This window comes from Eulemur rufifrons, chromosome 8 (genome assembly GCF_041146395.1).
Source record: "Eulemur rufifrons isolate Redbay chromosome 8, OSU_ERuf_1, whole genome shotgun sequence".
In the NCBI taxonomy this organism is placed as follows: Eukaryota; Metazoa; Chordata; class Mammalia; order Primates; family Lemuridae; genus Eulemur; species Eulemur rufifrons.
Window position 1 is genome coordinate 14,276,697 of NC_090990.1, and position 26,745 is coordinate 14,303,441.

A 26,745-nucleotide genomic window follows, 5' to 3' on the forward strand; every position below is an offset into this window, starting at 1 on the left:
CCCGCTAAACTTTTGGAAAGCCAAGCACAGCGCAGCCAGACCGGTGCGGAGTCGCTGCATTAGGGGTGGGGCACAGGCCATGGGCCCTTTTGGCAAGAATGAGGACTTCACTCAGCTAGAATGCAGGTTCCCGAGAAGCCAGCCTGGGTCTCCCCATCAGCAAGGTGCTCCCTCGACTGTGGCTTTTGACTTGAGTTATATGAAATTTCCCATCCAAGCCTCCTTATTCTGACCGAGTTCTAATCCTGGAGTTCACCTCCAGCTATACATAGGAATCCAGTGTCCCTGGATAGGAAGTAAGAAGTTCTCCATTGTCCCCACCTCCTATATCAGCACCTACTTCCCCAGACCCTCTGCTCCACATCAACACTTGCGGAAGATCCCATCAGCTCATTCAGACCGAAGTTTAAGTAGCTGCTGTGGCTCAGTGAGATGCCATATGCCTTTGTGTGTTAGTGGTGATATTTCAGACAGCAAGCCTGGGGTCATGGTGGCCCTCACACTAGTTATTCAGAAGAAACAAGGCAAAGGGCGTCCCCATATCTAGAATTTGCTACTATTTACCTGCTTTTTTCATGCCCTTCCCCAAGTCTCTCTTCTCCCTATTCTATAAAAAAAGTCACTGCCACAATTGCAAGATAAAGAAATAATCATTTTATCGTGCATCAGACTATGTCATGGGGATGTCACAATGGCCAAGAGCCTAGTATAAAAATTGGAGGGTGGGTGGGGGTGGCAGGGTGGGGTAGCAGCATCCAGAGCTGGGGTGTGTCCAGCCCTAGGCCTCAGGGACATCACCTTTGCCTTGAGACAAGACTAGTGGAGAGCGGTTTGGGCAGGACATGGACCCTCTGGCTAGTTTCCAGGCCGGGTGGGACCAAGAGTGGCTGTTTGGAGATGGGCATGTCCAAGGAAGCTCCCTTTTCCTATGGCTGTGGATTCCTTTGGCCTTTGTGGCACCGGTGGTGCCAGGGCTGGGCAGTGGTTCCTAGAATCTGGTTCTGATTCACCTAGGTCGCAACCTCAGAACCTCAGGAAGGTTGGCTTTGAGGAGCTCCCTGGCAGGGGGCAAGGTGGAGCCTGTGAATGCCACAGACCTCACTTCCCGGGGCAGTGCCCATCACACTGGCATCCAGCCTGGCCCCGCTGCTGCCCCGGAGCGGGAGAGAGGCTCCGCTCGCTCTCTGGAGGGGAGGGCTCCTCACTGCCCCCTTTGTCTGGGTCTGGCCTCTGCTAGAGAGGGATAGTATTTTCTCTGGGCTGAGTGGACAGCTGAACAAAGCCTGCCAGAGGAGCAGTGGGCCCAGCTGGGCAGCTGTGGTGACACTTGGTCGGCTCAGCTTTCATCCACATCAGAGCCGGCCTGCCCCAAGATTATCCCCACATTTGAATGTGGCTCCAGCATCTCCCTTGGTTTTGGCCTCCTTCGTGGATGGACACTGAGCAGAGATGTTGGCTGAGGGCCGTGGGTGTTGACCTTCTCTTCATGAGGGAGCCAACACCCGGAGGCACGAGCCACGAGGCCTGGAGAAGAGTTTCTGTAGGTCGGAGCCCACATTCTGAATCTGGGATTTTGAATTCAGCCACTGAACCCAGAAGCCAAGAGCTTGGGGTCTGGGAACCCCAAATGGGGATCCCAGAGCTCAAGACCTCAAACCCGGAACTTACAGCTCCAGTGTGAGGGCAGCCTGGAAACTAGGCTGACAAGTTCCTTTGGTGGTTGGGAGCCCAGCTGAGAAGCAGCTGGGTCAGGGCCTAGGTCTTGCTGTGTGTGTGTGTCCTGCTCACAGGTCTGGGCTGGGTTTCTGATGGTTTGGCTGTTGCACAGGGCCAGGACCGGGTTGCTGGTGCTGTCGCTTGGGAAATCTGTTGCAATATCTCTGATACCCGGGACCTCAGACCTGGAGATCCTGGGGCGGGGGCACCTGGGCTACTGAGACTGCACTGGTCAACCGTCCAGCTGGTCACCTCTTCCCTCAGAGCCTGTGCCCTCAGGAGCACATGGGCTCCGCTCAGCCCACGGTGTCTGGCCCCTGCTGTTTCCCTGCCCCTTTCCCTCCAGCCAGAACCCCCTCCCCAGGGCTCAGACCCAAGAGACCTACAGTTCTGTGCCTTTGGGTACAAGAGCCAAGCAGGAACCTCGGCTAGAGGGCTCTTCTGGCTCTGCCTCCCCTTCCAGCTGGCCGTGGGGCCTCGTGAGCATTGCCCTGTCTGCCACAGAACGACACAAGCGGACCTGTTTTGTCTGCATCCCAAGACTGCTGTGACCATCAAGTGAGACAGCCCATACAGGGCCTAGAACATAGTATTTGCTCAATAATTTGTGTTATTAAGTCAGATAACGGGAGAGGACTTTATTGCACAGCCCTTTCCTTTCCGGGTGTCTGTGTGATTTTCCTTTTCAGTTTCACAGGGGAACAGCACTGTGAGGGGTCAGTCAGACGGTGTGACTGCAAAGGCCCAGCCGAGATCTCTGTCCAGGATGGCAGCCTGCACTCCGGCCTAGGAGGGACAGGGGCGTGGGGCAGTTTCCCACCCCACGGGGGCAGGCCGGGCTCGGGTGGGACTGTAGCCCTCACTCACCTTGCCTGCCCTTCCTGCCCGGAAGGACCTGCAGAGACTGAACATCTAGCTGCCCCTGTGAGGGCTGAGGTCAACCCTTTGCCCTTGACCTGGTATCTGCTCATTCCCTTCCAGGGGGTTTGAGAGACAAGGCTACCAGGCCCAAGCTGCCAGGAGTGTGCGCGTGCGCACGTGTGTGTGTGCGTGTGCTGGAGAGTCGTGAGCTCTTTCTTCCGGGGGCGGGGGGGGGGGATGTGACTTCCATCAAGATGGCACCTATTTTCCCTGCCATAGGGCCACCTCTGATACTCCTCATTACCCACCTAAGTCTGCAAGTAGAAAAGTGGACACAGATAACATCCGAGTGGTCAGTGGCAGCCACATGTGGACAGCCAGAGGCACGAGCCAGGTCCCTTTGGTCAGTGGCAGCCACAAAGGCCCAGGCTTTGGGGAGGCCCCAGTTGGTGCCCTTGGGGTCGCCTGCCTGGTTTTGGCAATAAATAACATGAGGACCCAAAAACCAAACCAAAACAAAAAATACAACCAGTATCTCTTGGGGGAGGTGGTGGGAGAATGTTTAAATTATCGGCCTTCCCCGGGCCACGAGGTGGTTGCCGGGCGCAGGGCGGGGCAGGCGGTCACCGGCACGTGTGCAGCTCCACGAGCCGCTGGCACTGCCGGCACTTGACGAAGCAGCACCAGTGGAACTTGCAGCTGCAGCGTTCGGCCAGCTCCACCTGTGCCGTGTGGAAGCCACGGCCACAGCACAGCAGCTCACAGCCGTCGATGGCCTTGGACGTCTTGTTGCACGTGCGGCCCCTCGTGCCCAGCACGCCGCTGCGCATGTCCTGCTCGCAGAAGTCTGGGCTGGGCTCCAGGTACACCAGGTCCTCGTCCGTGTGTGGCTTGAACTGTGCGTTGCGCGGCACCAGCGCCCTGGAGGAGCCCACGCGGCGCGGCTCCACCTCGGTGGCTCCGTCAAACTTCTCCTTCAGTGCGTGGCCCACCTGGCGGAAGGGCGGCACGGCTCGCCAGCACGTCTTTACCTCACAGGAGCCCGACACCCCGTGGCACTTGCACTCCACCCGCATGTGTGTCAGGATGGCCTGCGGGAGAGGGCAGCGGAGAGGGGCCGTGAGGAGATGGTGGTGGCAGCTGGGGGCGGGGCGTGGTGGCCGACGGGGAGCAAGGACAGGGCCCACAGGATCAGGGCCCTGGGGCTGGCATTGCACAGTCAGATGTACCCGCTTGCTTCCTCTGTATTAAGCACCTACTGTATGCTGCCATGCTGACCTGGTAAGCAGTGTTGGGGACAGATGAACAAGATGCTGTCCCTGCGCTTGGGGCACTCGGAGTTATTGGAGGGGAGACACCAGGGGCAGCGTTGTATGAAACAGTGACAGGTGGTGTGATGGGAGGACGCTGCCCTGAATCTCGGCGGGAACCTCGGGAGTCGGCATCGAGAAGGCGGGTGGCGTCCTGGGCACATGACCTCTGCGGTGGCAGGAGAGTTCAAACCCTAGCTCTGCTGCTCGTTTGGGGCATGTGTGTGTGACAGGGAGGGACACGCACGTACGTATGTACGTATGGGGCCACGTGCACTGTTGTGTAACACCTGCCCACCTGTCTGCTCCCCCCCCCAGCCCGTCCTGCACCCCCCTGGCCTGCAGAAGGTGCCTGGTGCTGGTGAGAGCCTGAACACATTAATGTCCACGTGGCTGTGTGTGGCGGGGCGGGGGGAGGGGGCAGTGCTCGGGGCCCTGCCGTGCCGTCCCTACGGCACAGTGGCAGGTGTACGCTACCTTTCTGCCGGCCTCGTTGTTGTGGAGGTTCATGAGGGCCCGGCTGGACGAGGCCCCCTTGCTCCTCTCCCGCACGTCCACAAACGACTGCGAGAAGGCCACGCCGTAGGCGATGTTGTCCGAGCATCCCGACCACTGGAAGCCTGGGGCGCGGGGGCACAGGGAGGGCCGCGCGTGAGCGAGGCCCAGGCCCGGCCCTGCCCGCCCACTCTGACCCACCCCCGCACCTACCCTGCGGGCTGACCCCGTGTACTGTCCGGTCACAGCCACACTTGTCCAGCTCCCCACTGCTGCATGCCCGCGTCACCGCGAAGGCCACACCTGCCGAAGAGATGGCGTACACGAAGGCCGCCTCCCGAGTCCCTGTGGGAGGCAGAGGGAGGGCAGGGCTGGGTCCCAGGCTCCGCCCCGCACGCTGCTTTGCAGGAGGAGGGCACCTGGGGCCCCTGTGCTGGGGCGAGAGGGGAGATCGCGTGCCAGGCGCGAGCTAAAGCCACTTCCTCCAGCCCCGCACGCTCACGCGCTTCACACGGGCCGATCACTCCACCCTCACGACCGCCCCACGAGGCCGGTGCTGTCATCCCCATTTTACGGAGAGGTTAGGCGGCTTGTCCGAGGTCACACAGGGCGCGGTTGGGACAGTAGTCTGGGTCAGCGCCCGCGCTCCCAGCTCCTGTGGGATACTCTTCTCCCACCCTCTCCAGAAGACAGTGACATTCACCGCGTGTTGTGGAAGACCCAGCAGGCTTGACGAGGTGAAGTGACCGAGACTGCGGAGCTGGACTGTCCACCCGGGGCTGGTTTCCTCTCTTGGCCCCTTCCCCCGCCGGCCCCACTGGGCTCCGAGGGGGTCCCCATCTCATGATCCTGCCCCGGCCCGTTTTTGAAAATGTCTTTCCTTTTGACTTGAGGAAAGCATGACAGCAGCTCCCACTACTTAACCCCGGCTGTGGCTGATGAGGGGACGCCTTCTCTGCACAAGCTCCGGGCTTTCTTTGTCCCCTTTCACACGTGGCGAAATGCAGGTTCAGAGGGGAAGGGATCTGATCCCAGTGTCCCAGCCAGAAAGCGACAACCAGGCCTTAAGCACAGGCCTGTCCCCCTCTGCCCAGGCCCGCTCTGTTTTGGTGTGGCCCTGAGGCCCCCGTCCCCTGCCTGAATGGATGTTTTTATCCTCCTAGGAGCTGTGCCTCGGGGTGTAGCTGCTGTGGACGCTCTTTCTGGGGGTGGGGAGTGTGTGTGAGCAGAGCGGGCTGGCTGGGTGTGCGGCGACCAGACAGCAGGCCCTGCTCCTCTCCCGGCCCTGTGAGGGCCTCTGTGTGCTGTGACTGTCCTTCTGTCTCTCGCCGGACTGTCTGCGTCCGCAGGAGCGGAGGGGGCAGGCTTTGGCCCCGTGGTTGGCAATTACCTCTGCGACACCCAGGCCTGTGCTCTCGGCTGCCCCGGGGAGCAGTCACCGTGGTCAGATGGGAACAATCACCTCCTCTGTGCCCGTGTCTGTGGACAGAGGCAGCAGAAGCCGAGCACCGGGGTGGAAGGCGGCTCAGTCCCGACCACTCGGGACGCCCTGTTCCTGGTTCGGCCTTTGAGCTGGGGATACCGCCCACCACCCACTCCACTGCCCACTCACTGCTCCGGCTTGGCCATTTTGGGCCAGCGTTGGGGGGCTTGGCTGGAGCAACGGAGCCTCGACAGCCTGAGATGGAATCTTATCCAAGTTAATCGAGGTTAATAGCAGGATCGTGTTGGTTGGTTTTATGCTGTGGCCGCCCAAAGAGAGACGACTTCGGTTTCTGGTATTTCTGGTATTTCCAGGCCTGAACCAGCACAAATCTTTGCCCCCAAGACCAAGGGGGAAGGGAAGTCAAAGCAGGAGATGGGGCAGATGGGACTGGTGGCGGCCTCAGCCTGGGCCGGTGTGGTCCCTTCTCCTCTGCTGCTCTGGGCTCTCAGGCCGCCCCGCCCGACCCCAGCTCCAGGCTGATCCCCACTGTGTACTGGGGGGTCCCTTGGGTGCAGGGCCCCTGGGAACATCCATCCACCAAGACTCCAGGTCCCTCTGCCCTGGCCACGGGGGAGCAGGACACCGGTTTTCTCAGCTTGGGAGCAGGCCTGGCGGAAGGGATTCTGGAAGGAAGATAATAATAACAAGAGCTAAAGAGAGCTTACTACAGGCTGGGCACTTTCCATATATTCGTTTATATACCTGTCAGAATAACCATATGAGGTAGATACTTTTAATCCTCCTTTGACAAATGAGGCAACTGAGGCGATGAGTGGTGAAGCAGCTTATCCAACACACCCAGCCAGGAAGGGTGGAGCCAGAGTCTGAACTCAGCCTGGCCCCAGAGCTCTCAACCTGATCACTCTTCTGCCTCACAGAGTCCCCGAGCCCCGGGCACACACATGCAGGTGAACTCCCACCTCCCATGACGAGCCTAGAAGGGCATCCTCAGGTCTACCCCAGATGTCACAAGCCCAGTTCTTTCTTTCTCTTTTCTTTAAGAGACAGGGTCTTACTCTGTTTCCTGGGCTAGAGTGCAGTGGCATCATCACAGCTCGCTGCAACCTCAAACTCCTGGGCTCAAGTGATCTTCCTGCCTCAGCCTCTCAAATAGCTGGGACTACAGGTGTGTACCACCACGCCTGGCTAATTTTTCTTATTTTTTTATGGACGGGGTCTTGCTATGTTGCCCAGGCTGGTCTCAAACGCTCTTCTTGCCTCAGCCTCCACAGTAGTTGGGGCTACAGGCTCATGCTATCACACTCGGCTAATTTTTAAAAATTATTTGTAGAGATGAGGCCTCACTATGTTGGCCAGGCTGGTCTTGAACTCCTGGCCTCAAGTGATCCTCCCACCTCAGTCTTCCAAAGTGCTGGGATTATAGGCGTGAGCCACTGCGCTTGGCCTCTGTGGGTTCTTTAATGGGGGATGGTGAGCAGTTGGCCTCTGTGCTCAGCACAGGAGGCCCCAGAGGTCCTGGAAGGTGTGGGCAAACCTCTGTGCCCCTGACGCTGTCAACAGCGGCTCCTCCAGCCTTGTCTAACTGGCCCTGGGTTCCAGCCCTTTGACTGTAGTGCCGTGGCCCTTCCCAGCCGCTCACCTCTGCCCGGGTGCCCAGGCTGGAGCCCTGCTTGCTTGCGGAAGACCTAGCAGGGCCTGCTCTCCCGAGGGGCCACTCAGACAGGGAAAAAGAACTGTGGTGTGCCTGGGACTGTGGCAGCGGGGAGCCCCCCAGCAAGGTGGCGGATCCCGCGCCCTGGCCAGGGGCTTTGCCTGCTCCAGCTGTAGGAGGAAGGCATCCTCACCTCGTCTTTCCCTGGGCCGGGCAAGGCAGGGCTCTCTAAGGTGCCAGCGACTGCCCTGAGCCTCCTTCCTTTTCCATACAGCCATTCGCCCTCTCCCACACCCGGCTCCTTGCTTCCTGCTGTTTCTGCTTCCCAGAGCAGCCCCGTTCTCTGACTCCACAGGTCTAAATCCTGTATGTCCTCCGGGTCCGGCCTCCATGCCATCTTTCCCAAGGCTGCCTGTGGTTGGGGATTCACAGTTGTCCTGTGGATCCAGTAACAGCTACTCTTTTTGAAGGCCTACTGTGTGCCTGGGCCTTCCCCTAAGCTGTCCTGACAACCATAGCAATCAGGTGTGTACAGCTCTGCTCTGCAGAAGAAAAAGTCGGGCTCAGTGGCTGCCCAAGGTCCCTCAGGCAGTAAATGGCCAGGTGAGGACTGGAAGCGAGGCCTGTCTGACTCAAGGCCCGGCCCGTGGTCTGCAGAGCACATCACTTGCGATGTCTCTCCCAGATGTTGGAGGGAAGGACATTGGGCAGGAAGGGTGTTTGGAGGAGAAACAGCTGAAGCTGAGTTGGGCTGGCAAGGAAGCCCTGGGCATGGTGACCTCCTGGGCACCGGGGTGGGTGTCCTGGTGGAGGTGGGGCAGACAGGCACCGTCTCCCAGAAAAACCTTCCCCCATCTTCCAGCCTCTCCCTTCCCCAGCTGCCTTTTCAGTTTCCTTTACTCTCCTTGGATCTGCAAATGCCCGCCTTTTCTTGAAACCACCTCCAGGAAACTCTGGATTTATGAGACAGAATAAAGGCTTTGGAGCCAGACAAGCTTGTGTTAGAGTCTCACTAGTGGTGTGACCTTCCTCTCCAAGTCTTGTGTCCCCAACTCTAACAGGGGGATAGTAAAGCTACTCAGCAGCCCAGACCTCGCGTCTCTCCACGTCCCCTCCCACCACCGTGAGCTTCCTGGGACTCCAGGCGCTCCTGTGTGTTCGCCCCTGCAGCCTCCAGAGGGTCCCGGTCTGAAAGTGTCTCTGGGGTCCCCTCCTGCTCAGATCTCCTGTAACTCATCTGATGGCATCAAAAGGCTGGCCAGAGAGGAAACCCAGGAGGAAGAATGTTCTCCCCCTCCTTGGGTCAACGTGTTGCCGGTATGGAGGATAAAGGTGGGAACAGGGGTTTTAGTGAGGCGCCGCCCAGGACTGCAGAGCATCTACTTCCTGAGTCCAGCCTGGTGCTTCAGTGGTGCCCTGGGTGGTTTAGACACGTGGGGGGCGATAGACGGGCCTGGGAGTGAACCCTCACTTTGCTACGGCACCACGTGGCCAGCGTAACACACGGCCTCCCGACCACGGCAGTCAGAGCCCGACGGGGCCTCGGGGCTCATCAAATCTCCTCTCGGGGCAAGGACAAGCTCTTGGTCACAGAAGGAGGTGTGACAGTCAGGAGGAAGCCCGGTGTTGTCTGCAGGTGGAAGAGAGCAGGAGGGTTTTACCGCCGTCCTACCTCCCCGACCCCGCTCAGGCCAGTGCACACTGTCGCCAGGCTCCGGCCTCCCTCCCACCCCGGTAGTTATCGGTTGCCCACAGGTGTATGTGCTGTTCTAGGCCCGGGGAGGAAGCGGTGACTAAAACATACAGAGGCTGTCCCGTATCTGGCCCTGAATACCGGCTCAGCCGGGAACTGCCACCTCCTGCCTCCGCAGCTGCCCCTGGGACGCCACCTTTACCAAATTTCTGGTAGATTTGCAGCCTGGAGCACACAGTTTGGCCCTAAATTACACACTGGCCTCCTCGTTCATCAGCATTTCACCGTCCGTCTTGCCTTCGGAGGCCAGCAGCGGGGGTGGCCCGTGCTGCTTGCCCGCGGGGGGAGTGCAGGGTTGAGGCCATGACGCCCCCGCCCGAGCACTGTGGGCCCACTCGGCCCTTCAGAGAGGCCTAGGAAGTTGGTCCTGGGATTGTCCCCATTTTGCAGGACGAAGCACACAGACATCGCATGGGCCTTGCCTCCGGTCTCACAGCCCAGGATGCGGGGGTGTCGCCCTCTGCTTGCCCAGCCTCCTCCCCCAGCTGTGGCCCGAGGACGGCACTGCAAACTCACAGAGTTGGCGCGAGGATGATGTCACGCGAGACGGCACATAGCAGGACCTCAGCACATGGGGCTCCTTCCTTCTCTAGGAACAGCCTGGACCCTGGGTGGGATCTGCTGGCTCTGTCCTGCTCTACGCCCGAGGCCGTGACCCCAGCCCGGCAGCCCACGCATGCGGGCACCGCCCCGGCCCCCGAGTCCTGAGAGCCGGGGTTGTGGGGGGGCCTGCACAGGCTGCTGCAGGTGACAGCAGCTGGTGACAGTGGGTGCCCTTCTCAGGGAGGGGTCTACACGGAGTGCTTCCCACACATTAAGTCACCGGATCTTCGTGACAACCCAGGAGGTGAGCAGAGTGCGGTGGCATTGGCAGGTGAGGACACCAAAGCTCACAGGTGTGAAGTCACTTGCCCGAAGTCATGCTTGCCCCAGCGCCCCTATCTGCCTCGTCAACCCACCCCGGAGTTTCTGAGCGCCGCCCTGTGCTCTCAGCCTCTTCCTCTCGCTCAGCGCAGCCAAACTAGGAGTTTTCCAAGAGGAATTTCACTAGGGAAGAAAACCAGAAACACAAAGGTGAGGAGCTGGGTGAGTGGGAAGAGCTTAGACTCCCCCTGCAAACACGACGGTCTGCCGGTGTGACCGGCCTGGTCTCGGGTCCCTTGACGCGGCTCCAGGGATGGGACACTTGACCACGCCTCTCAGACTTCAGCTCAGAGCAGGTTCCACCCACTGGTAGGACTCTCAGTGTCCCCCAGAACTGGCCCGGCCAGAGCCAGGTCCCCTCCTTGGCTGCTGCGCCCCGGGTGAGGAAGGCGCTTCCCGATGGGTCCAGGGGACCCGCGCTGGCTTCAGGCCGGCATTGCCTCTGTGAGTCCTCGCTCCGATCTGCTTTCTGTCATTGGATGACATCAGCGGACTGTCTCCTCCGTACAGCGTCGCCATGTGCCAGGAAGCAGGTAAACGAGCCCTCACTGTTGCCTTCGAAGAGCTCAAGACTTAGTGATGGGGGAGTGCATGGGGGGGGGACGTCACATTTCAGTCTAAAAGGTGTGACAGCAGCAGTAGGAACACAAATGGTTTGGACAAAACCGTGTGTGCATCTAGAGCTCGAGATCTCTGTATAAACAGAGAATAAATAATAAGGCAAATGGTTGGAAACGGAAACCACTGGTGAATCTAGTAAAGAGGATGTAGTTTACTAGGTGTACTTTACTAGTTCCTTGTACTACTTTTGCAACTTGTCCATAAGTTTGAAATTATATCAAAACAAAAATTGGCAAAACAAAGGAACTCCATCCCGTCCATCGAGAACAAAGCGCTTTAGAGCCCAGAAGGAAGAGCTGGGAAGGCTTCCTGGAGGAGGGGACTGCTGAGCCCTCAAGAAGGGGCTTGCAGGTTTGGGGTAGGGGAAATAGCATGTGCAAAGGCGGGGCTGTGTGCGTGTGAGAGACGTGGCATGTGAAACCTCGCTGGTCCATCCACCAATCCATCCCAAACGCACTCTGTGCTGTTTGAGGCTGGCCCTGGGCCGTTGGCAGTGGCACCACCATCCCGGGAGATCCTCGCTGCCAGGCTGCATGCCGAGTCTCTGCTGCTTTTCTAGAGCGGCGATATTCAGCAATGCCAAGTGTGACCATGCCTTTTTGGCCCCCGCCAGCTCCCAGGAGAATGGCTTCCAAATTTCTATCACAGTTGGTTTCCAACAACATCCAAATGGTTTGCCACAAGCCCAGCAGCCTTGGTCGTCCGGGACCATAGGTGCCAAGACAAAGGTTGGCCCGGCAACCCCTTCCTGCTGCCTGATCAGCTCAAAGGGCCCTGCTGACTGTTGGTGGCTCAGAAGTGTCAGTGTTATACTCAGAAAGTAGAAGCAGAGGCAGCTGGTTTAGAGCACTTCTTTGAGGGCAGGGACTTGGCTGGTGACCTCTGAAGGAGCCTTCCGGTTCTATAGGACACTCTCTGTGCCCTGGGCCACCTTTCTTTGGCTTAATGCCTTCTCGTGTCCCAGTCTCAGCGGAGGGCCTGTCTCCTCGGGAAGGCCTTCACTAGCACCCAGCCCTGGCCAGGGAGGCACCCACAGACTCCCCTGTCCCCTTCGTCACGGCGTTTCCTCATTGTGGGTAAGAGCAGGATTGCTTGGGCGCGAGTCCTGGCTCTGCCACTTTCTAGTTCTGCGACCTTGGGCAAGTGACCTAACCTCTATGTGCCTCGGTTTCTTCATTTGCAGTACAGAAGCCCATCTCAAGGGGCCGGATGGGTTATTGTTACTTAAACCACTTAATACAGTGTCTGGCCCAGAGTTAGTGCCACAGGTGTGCAAGCCACCACCTGTGCTGTGGTTGTTTACTTGTCTGTCCCCCCACTGGACGCCGGGCCGAGAGGGTGGGAGCTGGGTGCTGCACCTCCCTGGGTCGCGGGGCCGGCCGTGCGGCAGGTGCCACGTGGTTGGTCGGGTGCACGAGTGCACGAGGGGGCTCAGGCACGAGGCTGAGCGCTAAGGTGGAAGGAGCCCTAGGCTGGGGGCTGGGGCCCCGGGTCCGAATCCTGGCTCTGCTTCTCCCCCTCTGAGGAGCCCTGGGCAACTCAGCCCTGCCCCCGCCCAAGCCTTGGTTTCCTCCTTCGTCAGAGGAGGATGCTGGCTCCTGCCACACTCCCGCGGGACCAGCACTGACCATGCCGCACGAGCACAGGCAGCCTCCCCTCCCAGACTCGCGTCCTGCCTGGAGGAGCATCTGTCCCGGCCGCTGTCCCCCGTCCCAGCCCGGCATCTCCGGCCCTCTGCGTTCTTTCTGCCCTCTCGTGGGCCCTGCGCTGTTTTGCGTCAGAAATCACTTAGAACAGTGCGGCCACTCCCGAGCCTCTTATCTCCTGGGACGGGCCCTCCCCACGCAGCCCCCGCAGGCCTGGCCCTCACCTTGCGTCACCACTTTGCCGAAGACGGGCAGGGAGTCGAGCGTGGAGCAGTTCCAGCGCCGGTTCCGGAACTGGTACTGGCACTCCTCGATGGCCAGCTGGGCGCCGCGGCGCACGGAGTCCATGACCTCCAGGTTCCGCTTGCACATCTGCACCTGCCTCTGGATCAGGCCCTTGAGCTTCTCGCACGTCTCCTCCTCCGAGATGCTCCCCACTGACGACAGCTTGGCCAGGTACCTGGGGGGACGGGTGGAACGCCATGCAGAGCCCGCCGCGCCCTCTGCCCAGGCCGGGCCTGCGGGAGCTGCCTTGTCCCAGCGACTGGTCCTGGCTGCCGTCTGGATCCAGTGACAGGCCCTCCTCCCCCATTCTGGGAGGACCAAAAGCGTGGAAGGACAGTCGTCCACAAAAAGCCTCCGTCTCAGGTCAGGCAAAGCAGGAAGCAGCAGTGGGAGAGGAGCTGACAGAGCCCCTAGGGGGTCCCTCCCTGCCCTGGTGGCCCCTGCACCGGTGCCGGACATCGCCCCAGACCTGGCTGTGGGCCTCGACTGTTCTCAGTCGAGGAGGGGGAGGGTGGGAGGCTGGACCTGCTGTCTGCCCAGGATCTCTCTCTCTCGACCCCCAGCCCCCGCCGGGCAGGAGCCCCAGGGACCTCAGTCCACCTTCGGGCTGCAGGGCCAAGATCCTCACTGCCAGCCACATCCTAGGGCCACCAGACGGAGACCAGCGTCACTGCTGCGGCATTTTGGAGGTGGGACGATGAGGGCAGGGAAGGCTGGGGGGCAGGGGATGGTCAGGACGTGGGTGGTGGCTGGGTGGGGTGTGCCACATGCTCCCCTCTGCCCCTAGTGTTTTCACACCCTGAAGAGGTTGCCCCTCACAAGGTTATTGGTAGGGCCACAATCTAAAGGAGGGAAGTTACATGCAGGGGCTCTGGGACCAGGCACACGTGGGAGAGGGGGCGGTAAGTGTTTCCACTTCAGTGGGGGACAGGAGAGCACCACTGTTCACTGATCACCTCCTGAGTGCTGTGGCTGCGCTCCGTCCTGCTGCGTCCTCAGCCCAGATCCAAGAGGGATCATCTTTACACCCATTCTATGGATTCCAAAAGGAAGGCCAGCAGAGTGGCATGCCCAAGGTGACACAGATAGCAAGCGCCAGAGCCAAACTTCAAAATCCTCCAAATCTGTGGGCTTCCTCCTGCCTGTCCCGCTTGGTGGCATTCAAGGGGCCCAGGCAGGCTCTGTCCCATCTAAGGACAGACGCTCTGTGATCTGGGCCAGGAGGTCAGGGAGCCTGGAGCAAGACATAAAGGTGGCCATGGCTTGGGAGCAGAGCTGGGGAAAGGCAGTCCCCTCTCAGGGGAGGGGACCTCACATTCACCGAGCACTTACTAAGTGCCAGATACTGTTCAGAGAGGGGAGGTGACTGGAGCAAGGTCACCTCGCTCTTAAGGCCAGACCTGGACTGGAGCCAGGTCTGGATGACCCAGAGGCTTGGGCTCTAGCCACTGCCCCTCGCCTGCCCCACCCTTCCACCAACATCCCCCGCCAGGGCCGAGTGTGCCTAGCCTGAGTGTGCCTAGCCTGGCCGGGTGTGCCTAGCCTGGCCGAGTGTGCCTAGCCTGGCCAGGAGGAGAGCTCGGTGTCGACTCTGGAAGGCCTCCCGGTCTGTCACTGGGAGATGCATCTGGTCACCTCCTGGACGGGGCTGCCTGGGGCAGGTTCTTGGGGGAGCCACAGGGTGCAGAGAGTCACACAGAAGGAATGCTCCCCGACAGGTGGTCCGGTCCAGACCCCTCATTTTACAGGTGAGCACGTGGAGGCCCAGGGGGAAGCTCCGGCCCTGGCTCCACCTTCAGCCTCGGCCACACAGGTCCGGGGCTCTGGACAAAGAGAGCAAGCGTCCTGCTGCCCTGGACTCGGCGGCCCGCCAGGCCTCCCCCAGGGGCTTGCTCGGCATACGGGGTCTTCCGAGGGCAGGGGCTCTCTGGGGGTGCGGTGAAGCAGCTGTTGCATCTCATAAGGGAAGCTGCACAAACTTCTCGTCTGAGGAAGGACGCAGGGAAGCTCACCGCTTTCTGGGCCTTGGCTTCCTCATCTGTAACACGGGGAGGGTACAGCTGGTTCTAAGTCCAGGCACTGGGTTCAGAGGCAAAGGGTCTGACACGGGCCTGAGCCAGGCGGGCAGGAAGTCACCATTTGGTTGCTGAATGATGGTGACCAAATTGAAAAGCACCTAGAAAGTCCTATTAAAATATGGGACATTTTTATGACCGAGATAATAAGAATAGTTAACTTTTATGGAACTTAGAACTGGGCTAAGGACATTATTGCATTTAATCCTTCAGCAAGCCAGTGAACCCCCATTTTAAAGAAGAGGAAAATGAGGCACAGACTGGTTAAGTAATTTGCCTTGTGGGCAAGGCCACATGGCCAGGGAGGTGGCGCAGGATTTGAGCCTGGTTTTGCCTGACTTCACAGCCGTTGGTAGAGATAATATTCTTTGTGTGGCTCAAGGACTAGAGTTGACGCCACGGGCAGAAGCTGCCGGGTGCTGGGTTTGTTCAACCCAAGGATGCTGGCCGGGGTGCAGAGGGTGGGCCGCCTGCCTCCCCCGCCCTGCTGGTGAGCAAGCAGCCGCGGGTTCCACGTGTCAGGCACCGGGAGGGCCAGGGCGACGGCTCTCAAATCTTGCTGTGCATCGGAAACACCTGTGGGGTTTGTTGAAAGCAAAGGCGCGTGGGCCCCACTCCAGGCTCGGTGGGCATCAGAATTTTTAACACTCCTGGTGCAGCTAGGACGCCGGGCTGGCAGCGGCCGGGAGAGACTGGTGATGTTTCCTTCTACTGGGAGGCGCTGTGACTCTGGGACGCTGCCCTCTCACTGCGGCAACACCATCAGCCCCCAGGGACAGTCCCTGTCCCCTGGCGGAGCGGCCTGCGCTGGCCTTCCCTATCTGTAAATGGGGTGATGGTCCCCACCCCAGAGGGCTGCTGTGAGGAACAGATGTGATTTGACGTGGGATGCATCTGGGTCTCGGCTCGGCACGTCCCAGGTGCCAGGTAACTGTGAGGACCTCTCCCTTCCCTGGCAGCACGGGTGGGCACGTGGGAGGTGGGTGGTCTCAGGCCGAGGCCGTCCACCCTGCTCCGCCCGCCGCCCTGTGCTCCTTTTCTCCCAGGGGCCTCCCTGTCCCTCCCTTTCCTCCCCACCAGGTCCTGTCCAGGGGTGCACAGAGATGGCAGTGTCCTGCCCGCGAGCCCGAGCCTCTTGGGGGGAGACAAGGGTGGGAGGTGGCTGAGGGGCAGGGGAGGCCGCACCTAGAGGGGAGGGTGCCCGCCCTGCTCCTCAGCCCTCCTGGGAAGGGGTCGCCTGTGGAGCCAGCCCCACCTGGCGCTCTTGGCCTGCAGGGGGCGCCAAGAGCCAGGCTACTGGCAGTGGGCCAGGCCCGCATTCTGGAGGCCACAGGTGTTCCTCAGTGGGGGGCGAAGTGTTGAACCGAATGAGGGATCCTTTCCTGCGCAGACCTGGGCTTGGCCTCTCAGGGGAGAGAGGGGGACCCTATTCCCTATGGGACGGGAGGCACAGAGCTGGCCTGTCCCCAACTCGACCTCTGTTCCCTCTGCATCTGGCCAAGCGGCCAGGTCTGGCTGTGCTGGGCCCTGTCCTCTGGCATTCAGGGGACCTCCAGGCAGGGGGAGCAGGCTGGGGGCCTGGCTGAACCCCCTACCCACTGTGACCCTGGGCCTGTGTCCTCATGGGCACAACAAACTGGAGGGTCTGTATGGCCTTTCCCACTGTCAGAGTTGGGGGTCTTCCTTCTCCTGGGGCTGGGGGTGGCGAGGCTGACGGATGGAGCCCCTGCCGTTGAACAAGGAGCGAGATGGACCAGGAGAGCCGCCTGTCCCCGCCCTAGGCTCAGAGCAGAGCGGGGGGAGCCGGGCTGAATGACAGTCGCAGGGGCTTAGGGTGAGCTGCTGGGCTGCCGTGGCCGTGAGTCACTGGGCCAGCTTCCAGGAAGGAGCTGAGCAACCTCTTCCGCTGGCACCAGTGCCCACCCCCCGCCCCTGCCTTCATCTGGCACGACAGCTGTCCCCTTCCGTGCACACGCGGCCCGGCCCCACCCACACCCCTGCTCCCCCAGACCCCAGGGGCTTGCCCGGGGACGGCTGGGTGCCAGGGCTGGGGAGAGGTAGGGACGCAGGCATCGCAGGCCCTTGCCCGCACGGTTGCTGCATGCTTGTCCTGGTACCCAGGCAGCGCCTGGCCACTTCACAGATGAGCAGGCTGAGGCCTGCAGAAGTGGAGCGAGTGCCTGAGGTCCCACAGCTCGCGAGTGGCGAGCGGCAGCGCAGCCCAGCTCTGTCTCTCCGCTCTCTTCCCCCAGACTCAGCTGCGGACCTGCCCTGATGCAGGACAGCGGGGTTGACACTATCCTCAGCGCCACATCTGGCCACGGCCTCCTCGGTGCCTCGCACGGGCAGGATGTGGAGGTGTGCAGTAAATGCTCCCGGCATGGACGGAGCGCTCTGTCCTGCTGAGGTCCCCTCTGCTCACCTCCGGCACCGTGCTCAGGGCAGGGAATTGGGGTGAGGGAGGGAGGTGGGGGCTGCCTTGTCTTTCGGTCTGCCGGGGCTTGGAGACCTGCTGGGACGGGGCCCCACCGGTCCTGGACGCCTCAGGAATCGCCCCCCAGCGCCGTAGCGTGGCTCAACTTTCCCCCCAGAGACACGGGTGCTACTCGCTGACCCTCGGGCTGGGCCAGGCTCAAATGCCAATTGCACAAGCCATTTCTGGGGTGACAGAGAGCCAGGGCATGACGGGTGGGCCCGGCCTGTGGAGGGCCTTGGCCATCCTGCTGCTTCTCCTGTCCTGGCTGCACTGCCCCGATTTAGGCTTCTTCCTGCCGCTGCTGAGCGCAGGCTTAGCGATTTGCCACCTGCTGCCCCGGCCACCCAGGACTCTGGCCACGGCCATGCCATCGATCGAGTTACCCCACCAGCCCCTGCTGCCACTGCCGGCCAGCTCGTGCCCCGATCTTCTCACACAGGGGCTGCGGGTCCTTCAGGCTCCTCCCAGGAGGCCCTCCCCGAGCCCGGCCGTGCCTGCAGCCTGCAAGGCTGGAGGGCCTGGCCCTGCCAGGGAGATCAGATCCTCTCAGCCACCTGCTGTTTTCATTAGAAACTAAAATTAGCTGGGCTTGTCCCAAGCTTTCCCAGGTTTGCTTGCTTTTTTAAAAAAATATACAAATTCCTAGAGGAAAATCCGCACCTCTGCCACTCCTCTGGGCTCCCACTCTGCCGTCAGGAGGACAGGGGACGGGAAATAGCTGGAGCGTTTGGGAGGCCAAGCAGATCAGTGTCGCGGGTCCTGGCCCTGCGGGTGTCCAGGTGGGGGCTGGGACGCCAGCCCAGGCCTCTCTGTCCCCTCCCTGTGGCCTCCCTGCCTGCCCGGGCCACATTTAGAGCCTCCCCAGGAGCGGTCGTGCCTGCGATACCAGGGAGGAAGGAGGCCAAGTGGGCGGGAGGGGGAGCCGGAAGGAAATAGCGTCTGCTGAATACAGAGCTGCCTTGGGAGATGCGGGCTGGGGGGAAGAAAAGTGACCACAAACCCCTCCAGGACCATGTCCTTATGGGGATGGGGCTGGTGGGAGAGGTACCTGTCCCCCAAGATCCTTACCACACCTCCACTGGTACTCAGGCCTTTGAACGTGTCTATAACCACAGTCTTAGTGTCCTGCTTTCCTCCCTCCCTTTGAGCCCCTGCCCCAGAGACCCTTGTTCTTGGGCATGGCAGGGACTGGGGACACCGGCAGGCTGGGTCAGACTCCCGCCTCTGTGTTACTTGAAGCAGGTGAACGGACACCTTTGAGCCTCACTATATTCATCTATGAAATGGGGAGAACTAGCAGTTCTCACCTAGGGAGGATTAAGTGAATTGAATGTGCACATGGCAGATGCTCTTCTTGGTGCAGAATTACTGTATGACATCATTGTTAAGACTTTTGCCATCATTGTTGTCATCACCACTTTCTTCTCAAGGCTGTTCTGCAGTCCCTTGAGCTGCACCCTCTGCTGGACCCCGGACCGGACCAGCACTGAGTTCTGGTCATTTGTTTTGTTTCTGCGTGGCTCTCCCAGCCCTCTTAGACCGTGGTCCCCAACCTTTTTTACAGCTGAGCACACCAGAGAGGTGGGACATCCTCCTGCCGAGAACAGCGGGTAGCTTCAGCGGCTATCCTGACTGCAGCTGTTTGACCTTCTCTAGACAGTTTGCAGAGTTAGAGAAGGTGTTTCCTGGTGACTCCGGCCTGTCAGTCAGTGAGAACAGCAGGGACAGTGGCATCCAGGACAAGCTCAGGTGTGCCCGGGGACTTGGAAACCAGGTGTGGGAATGGTAGCTGACCAGCAGCAGGGGACCTTATCGTCCCCAGTCACTTGTGCCATTCAAGCAATAGTCACATGTCTCGATGTCCTTATTGCAACAATGCAGGGTTGGACGGGCAGGTGTTTTCCCCTCCATTTTACAGATAAGGAAACTGAGGCTCAGGGAGGTATGTCTTTGAGGTCATGCAGCCTGTAGGGTGGTCAGGATCTGAAACCAAGTCATTCTGTTTCCTCAGCCTGGGACTGGTTGGTGAGGCTCCAAAGACCTGGGGAGATGGCCCAGTTCTTCCCTGGATGGTCTTTCTAGAGCCTCATGTCTTTTCTGGACTACTGTGAGGGTGTCTGGGCTGCTTTCAGGAGTAAAGGCTGCTGGGGAGAGGATGTCTCCGTGGTAATGTGGCTGTCTGGACGGTGTCGGGGCCTGTGGTCTCTGTAGCTGTCAGAGCCATGGAAGGTGTCGCTGCCCCTGGCCTGAAACCCCTAGAGGGGCAGCGGGTGGGGAGGGGCTGGCTTTGGAGACACTCACGGTGGGTCCTGGCCCTGCCAGGTGTTTGGGGGTGGGGGTGCTGCCCTCACCCTCCTTCTTCCCAGGCTTAGCATGGTCCTCGGGCTCTCAATGCCCAGGTCAAGTTCTCTTGAGCCCAAGTGCATTTCCCCAGCTGGAGAGAAACCATGGCCTCCTCTGGAGCCCACACCCCCACTCCTGCTCCTTGGGGCTCTCTTTCTCCTCTTCCTGTCTCCTGGGACTCCCAGGCCCCTTTTACCCCTGTCCCCAGAAGCAAGCACTCCCCTTTTCTGTCTTTTGGTTTCCCAGTTTCCATTTCTTCCCATATCCTGTGCCCTAGCCCCCCACATTTCATTCCTGAGGGTCTCCATGCCCCCCCACTTCCTGTTTCGGAGCCTCCACTCCCACATCCTATCTCTCTGCATTTGTTCCCAGGGAGCTGGTGGCCAACTCAGGACCACCTCGGACCTGAGCTTGAATGGCCCCAGCACGGTGCCAGGAGGTGGGAGCTCTCCTCCTCTCCCTAAGGCAGGTGCAGTCGTGGGGGTTGAGAGGGTGTCAAATTTAAGGCCCCTCCCGACCTCACCTTGCCCCCTAATTTGCCAGCAGAGAGCTTTTCCTTTGCAAAGACCCACCCGATCCTTGTCCCCAGACAGCCTTTCCTGCCCCGTGCCCACTGAACCATTGAACCGTCCTCCCAGCTCAGCTGAGGGAACCTGGGGGTGGGGAGCCGGGCGCGACGGTGAAACCCCAGCCGAGCTGTCCAGAGCCAGCGCTGGCTTCCTGGAGTGAGGCTCTGCGGTTCCAGGTTTCCAGTGAGTTCCTCGGCCCTGGCGGATCCGTTCCAGAGGCCCGATCCTGGAAAGCCCGTGGCTGAACCCCCAGCCGCACCCCGACCAAGGCAGACGGGCAAACCTTGGTTCCTCCCTTGCTCATGCCCCCAGCAGAGACTGGCTAGCGGCACAGGGCTGCAGGGCTGCGTTCATCTGCTGCACGGAAGGTTCTGGGAGGACAGTCGGGAGACCTGGGACGGAGTTCGGTTCCACCACCACGTGCCGTGTTGCCCTAAGTGTCGTAAGACCTCGGCATGTTCACATGGGGCATCCCAGCCACTCCCCTGCGCGGAGGCTCAGGGTCCCAGGGAGAGGGTTAAAGCTGATAGTCCCCGAGAACCCCCGTCACTCTGATGTCCTGAAGCCCAGGGTACCAGGACAGCTGGGCGTCCCTGACTCAGGAGGGACTACTCTGCTGCCTGCAGCCCTGGGGGAAGAGTTTCTGCGATCATAGGGCTTGCGTGTGAATGGAGAAGCAGGCTCTAAAGGGACCATTCCGAGGCACCGCAACAAAGAGGCCCCTCGAGTCCCTGCTGTCCTAACGGGCCTCCCAGAGGATCCATGCGAGCTGTCAGGAGGCCTCTTTGCTCTGAGGGCACGTCCCTCCCTCCGTCCACCCACCTCCCTGCCGCTCTCTTCTCAGACCAGGTCCCCTCCGCTGCAGGGGTTCTGACTTGGCAGGGAACTTTTAAAACAGTTTGGTTTCAGTTTGCCAGGAGATGGGGCGGCGGGGAGGGCTTTGGATGGGGGACGGGGAGCTGGTGGGGTCACCGCAGGGAGCGAGCCTCCCCGAGTTTGGCTGGATCGCAGAAGATGCAGTTCAGGACTCAAGAGATAAAACCTGGCAACCCCTGTGGAAATCTGGAGAGCAACCACGGGGTTGCGGCTGTGCCTTCCAGCTGGGCTTGCCGAGAGAACCAGCGGCAGCTCTTGCAAGCCCGCTGCAGCGGAGGGGTGACTGGAGGGGCCGCGGCAGGCGGCTGCCATCCCCACCCCGGGCTCCCTGGCCAATCTGTGCCTTGTTGGCTCAGCCCAAGCCCCTCTTCCCAGAGGGAGGAGCGAGAGGAAGAGGCTTGGTGCAAATGCTCAGCTTTCCAAATGCACCCACAGGGCTGGAGGTGGGCGAGTTTCAACAGGTTTGGGGAGCACTGTCTTGTCAGATGCTTGCTGAGTTGCTCAATTGCTAATCCAGGGTTGAGGGAAGAAAGTCAAACCGTAGCAGACAGCTGGGTCGTGACTGCTGCCTGGGCAAACCCCTCGGGCAGAGCCTGGTCCCGGGGTGCAGCAGGGGGAGTCGGGGTAGTGAGAAATGCTCAGCCCGGCTCTGAGGCTCCGTCCTAGCTGCGGAAGGCAGAACAGCAGATCTGCGGGTGACAGCCACACTTCCTGACAGCCACGGCTGCACCTTTAGTATCACCTGCGCCTCAGGGCGCTCCCTCCTGTCCCTCCTACTCCAGGTCTTTGAAGATGGGCTACCATTTGACAACTTCGAACGCTCTGTAGTGAACGAGCCTGTCTTTCGTTCATCCATCAAATACTGACTGAGCACCTGCGAGACGGCAGGCATGTGCCAGGCACTGTGAGGATATTCGGAGGTGTTTATGCCACAGCCTCGGCCTCCAGATGTTTATAACTTTGTAGAAGCAGGAAAGAAACCACCCCACTGGACTACAGCGATACAGAATATGAAGCGGTTCTATGGGCAGGGGGTGAGGATCATGAGATTTGGACATGTGACAGTAATTCAAGTTCAAGTCCTGCTTCTGACTTGCAGAATGACCTTGGGGAAGTCCCTGTACCTCTGGGCTTCTGAAGTGGGTCTGAAAGTATATACACACAGTCCTCTCTTCCGAAAGGTGGTAGGACGGGGAGACTGTGCGGTTCAAGAAGGATAATGGGTGTGGAAGATCTTTGTAAACCATCGATTCTCAATGGCGGTAGGGGGTGATTTTGCCCCCCAGGGGACATGTGGCAATGTCTGCAGACATTTTTGTCACCTGGTGGCGGATGCTACTGGCATTTAGTAGGTAGAGGTCAGGAATGCTGCTAAATATCCTACAATGCACAGGAAAGCCCCAGAACAAAGAATTATCCAGCCCCAAACATCAATGGCACAGAGGTTGAGAAGTCCTGGTGTGAACTGTAAAGTGCTGTGGGTGTGCTAGTGATTGCAATTCACTGCCCAGAGCCCTGGGAGGAGCTCTAAGGAGATAGGTTTTTACTATTTAGAGGGGAGAGAGGGATCCTTTTAAGCTGGGGAGCAGGTAGCGATTCCTGGGGGAGACGGGCCACACCTTTACCTGTGGGGCTAGCACTGCACATCTGGGCTGGCTCTGCCCCACCCCTGCCCCAGAGAGTTGTGTGCCAAGTGCCAGGCCGTACTCCGCCCACGACCAAGGGAGTTAGAAACCCCCGCTGGGCGAGCAGGCACACACCTGTGGGGACTCAGAGCCAGCACGGCGCGTGATGCTGCCTTCGCCTCCCCACGGCACTGAGGGGTGCTTTCGGCACCTCCTGTGGCCAGCCGGGTTGGCCAGTGGGCCAGGCTAGGTTCTCCTGGCTCTGTGGGCTCTTGTGAGCAGGGAGGTGGCAGCCTCGGTCCCTACCTGTGTAAGATCACAGGATCTGGGCAGGACAGTTTGGGATAAACGGGCTTGGGCACAGCAGCCTGAAGGCCCGTTCTCTCCGTCATTGCTATCAACAGGGACACGACCCCACAGCTCACTGACAGCAGCGCTCGCTTGTAGCAGCTGCCACAGCCCCCATTTCCAGTAGTGTGCCTGGCACCGCGCCAGCAGGCTACATCCACGGGCTCGCTCTTTCCTCCCAACCACCACTGTGCCATTTGCACCAATGGGCACCAATGGGTACCATTTTACAGATGAGGAACCTGAGGCTCAGAGAGGTTAAGTAACCTGTCTGAGGTCACTCAGCTGGGCAGTAGCAAAGCTGGGATGGGTCTCAGGGCTATCTGTCCCAGAGAGCCAGTTCTTAGCTACTCTGCTGGCCTGCCTTTGAGTGTAGCAAGGGCTGCTCCTGTCCCTTGCCTAGTCGGCTTCTGCTAGAGCCCCAGCTCGGCACACCGTTGCCTTTCTCTGGGAAATCCACAATAATGAAACCTCAGCTTGTCTAATCCCTAATTCTTCTCAGCACTTCCATCTGGGGTTCAGAACAATCCGTTGAGGACTGTGGCCCAGAGGGAGGAAAAGGCCCACCCAAGGCCACCCAGCGTGTGACGCAGAGCTGGGACTGGAATCCACGTCTCCCGACTCTTGGCAGTTTCAGTGCTGGGGGGAACATTCAGACACATTTCTGAGCCCAGGTCCGTGGCAGGGCAGCCCCCTTGAGGGCACAGCTAGGCTTCCACGGGGGGACTGTTTCCATCCATGCAGCCCTCCCTCCTTCAGTGGTGGGAGCTGCCACAAGCTGTCAACCGGCTCCTGGTGCCAGATGAGAGTCTAATCAACAGCTTCCAGCTTCCCTGGGCTCGCCCAGGCCTCAGGCTGCCCTCTCAGCTCCAGGCTCTGTCCTGCTTAACAGCTGCGCGCAGCGACACCTGGCCTCCCCGCCAGGCCACCCGCCCTTCTAAGACAACAGACAGCACTGGGCTCTTGCCACCGCCAGCCGACCCACCCTGGACCGAAGCCCAACTCCAGGTAGTGGCAGGGGAGTGGCACCCGGGCCTTGCCCCTTGGCGAGTGCGGCCAGCCGTCCTCTTGGGGCCAGGCATCGGCGCGCCTCACACTTGAGAAGACGCAGCACCAGCTGCCACACCTGAGGGGACATCTGCCTGCCCAAGGCTTTTCCTTCCAGAGGCAGCTTCCGGGTCAGACTTTGGGCAATTACCTCTGAGCTCCCTAATCTTATATCTGTAAAATGGGATTTAAATGTTGTCAGGATTTAGACAGTACAGTGGGAGTTGTGATAATAATTGTTACTGTCACGGTTCTACAACCTCCAGGTCAAGTCCCCTCTGTGACTGCTCCGGCTTCCTGTCAACTCCGTCTCCTCTGACAGGGCATGCGCCCTGTCCCGCCCATGTGTGCTCTTGCTTCTTATCCTGTCTTTCTGCCTAGACCCCAGGCTCCTTGGCGGCCAGGCTGTGACATCTACTTCCCCCAGAGCTGGCTTGTCCCTGGCCATCTGGAGGTTGGATGGAGACTGATAAATACCACACCCACCCTTGACATGTGCCCGGAGTCTCCATCACAGCCTCTCTGGTTTGTGGGGTCCTGGGAAGCCCCTCGCTCCTCTTGCCTTAGGTTGAGTGGAGAGACCCTTGGCTGGAAGCTGGGGGTGGAGCAGGAGTGAGGGGGGTCATCCAGAGACCTGCTTCGTGGCAACCTGAACCATCACTGTTGCAGAGAACAGGTTTGCCAACCTCTCTTCTCCCTCCAGGCCGCCCCTCCTCACCCACCCCCCGCGGCGCAGGCACGAGAAGGAGTTGCTGGAATTCCCCACGGTTTGCGTGACCCTAAGCTGAGCCTGCCTTCCTGGCTGGGACTCTGGGCTTGGACGTGGCTAAAGGTGGGTCCCAACTCCGGGATGGTTTCCGGGAAGGAGGTATAGTGTCACTGCCTGGGAGTCAGAACACCTGGGTTCAGTTCTCAGCTCTGAGTTTTGGGCCAGTAGCTTCCTCTCCCAGGGCCTCAGTTTCCTCATCCATAAAACGAGCCACAAGACTAGATGCTCCTGAAGGACTTTTCCACTGTGGATGTCGCTGTCTTCCCTAAGGCCTGCGTCAGACACTTTGGTTGCCACTTTCTCCCCTGCTTTTTTGCAGCTTTCCAGGTGCTGGGCAGGGAAGACTCAGTTCTTGGTTCTCCTCGTGCTCAGCCCTGTTTTGGAGACCCCGGCTCTGAGCCCGCGCTTGCACCAGTCAGCTCCAGGGATCCCAAGCTCCCCCAAGTCCAAACCTGCTCCCCTCCTCGGCTCTGCGACTCAGTCCCCACTCAGGGGGGTGGCCTGCAGGGGGCAGTGGGAGGAGATGGAGGTGTCCTGGTTTCCGTACACTCTACGGCTGCTCCTGAAGTGTTAATCAAATTAAGGCTCCAAGAAAAACAAAAGCTCTGCAGCCACTTTGGGCTGCCTTGGAGTCACTCGCTCTCGGAACAGCTGGGAGAATTCCACATCACCTCTGTCCCCCAAGCCCTGGGTGGCTCTGACCCCAACGAACACACACCCCTTCCAGCCTGAAGGGCCCCGGCTGGCCACAATGACCTCATAGCAACAGCCATTGGACACTCTGGGCAATTTCATGGGAGATATTTGTTCTTTGGTCTTGATGCACAGAGAATTTTTTCCTCTCTCCCTGTCTCCATGGAAACCCCAGCTACACTGTTGGCGATCCCCCTTCTCACCCCATGCTTTTCAGATCAATATTGGAGCTTGGCTCCCCACTGGCTGCCCACAGCGGATGGCGGCAGAGCTCTGGGCAGGAGGGATTGGGGCCAGGGTTAAGCCTGGGGCTTGGGGAACCGTCACTGAGGGGGATGAAGGAAGGGTCCTCTTGCTCCCTGTTCACCCACCCACTGGAGCTCATCCCTTTAGCACTTCCGTCCCCCGCCACTATAGCCTGCCTCCCCCCAGCGAACCTCTGCCCCTTCCCAGGAAGCCCCCTGAGCACAGACCCGGTCGAGGAGAAGCAGACGGGTCACCAGCGGTTACCACCCCGACCCCCTTAGGCGAGACGCACGGAGGTGGGGGCTGTTGCCCTCTTTAAGGTCTGGACGGAGTTTCTTCCTGCTCCAGGGAAAGCCGAGGCCTGGCCAGCGCCAGTGCCGTCTCTCGGAGGCCCGGCGTCCCGGTCCCTTCCCTCCTATCCCCCGCTCCCGCCCCCCATGCAGAAACAGGTCCCTGCACGCCTCCAACCCAGCCCGCAGCGCGGCGCAGCTCGGCGCGGGGAGCTCGATCCCGGACTTCTCCGGATTAACCTGCTATTATGTCCCGGAACCCTTCCCTGCAATGGGCTTCCTCGGCGACTTGTCAGTCCCGCTGGGCTGTGCTCGGCGCCCAGCACCCCTCCCGGGCCACCGCCCCGCGCTTGCACCCATTGCGCCCTCGAGCACCCCGGGCCGCCTATGGGTGCGGACCGGACCCCGGCAGGAGGGGACCCGGGGTCTTCAGAGGGAGGCTCGGGCATTGGCGGCCGCCGAGAGGGAGCGAGCGAGCCTCCCGTCCGGCGGCCGAGACACCTGCCGGGCGCCCCCGCGCCCGCTGCCCCGCGCCGCCTGGCACCGGCCGCTGCCCCCGGGGCCTGCCCCGCCCCGCCCCGCCCGGCCCCGGCCCGACTTACAGCCAGTTGCTCGCGGCGGCCGAGAAGACGGCGAAGACGAGGAGGCGCAGCGAACGCAGGCACGAGCGGGGACTCAT

At 60.3% G+C, this 26,745-nt stretch overlaps 1 protein-coding gene across 1 annotated transcript; it reads right to left on the minus strand.

Moving 5' to 3' along the window:
- Positions 1 to 3,162: 3,162 nt before the first annotated feature.
- WNT4 (Wnt family member 4) lies at positions 3,163 to 26,745 on the minus strand. The gene is made up of 5 exons (XM_069477437.1): positions 26,669 to 26,745; positions 12,649 to 12,884; positions 4,596 to 4,727; positions 4,365 to 4,507; positions 3,163 to 3,668 (listed from the first exon to the last, which is right to left on the minus strand). Exons 1-5 carry the CDS (start codon positions 26,743 to 26,745, stop codon positions 3,201 to 3,203), a joined length of 1,056 nt encoding a protein of 351 aa, XP_069333538.1. The 3' UTR covers positions 3,163 to 3,200.

Bases quoted from the DNA above. Each gene is read 5' to 3' on its own strand.
- WNT4 (XM_069477437.1), bottom strand. From the start codon at position 26,745: ATGAGTCCCCGCTCGTGCCTGCGTTCGCTGCGCCTCCTCGTCTTCGCC. The intron at 4,728-12,648 runs GTGAGGGCCAGG...TGCCTCCCACAG, and splicing joins CGGCAAAGTGGTGACGCAAG to GGACTCGGGAGGCGGCCTTC. The intron at 3,669-4,364 runs GTAGCGTACACC...CCTCTCCCGCAG, and splicing joins ACAACGAGGCCGGCAGAAAG to GCCATCCTGACACACATGCG.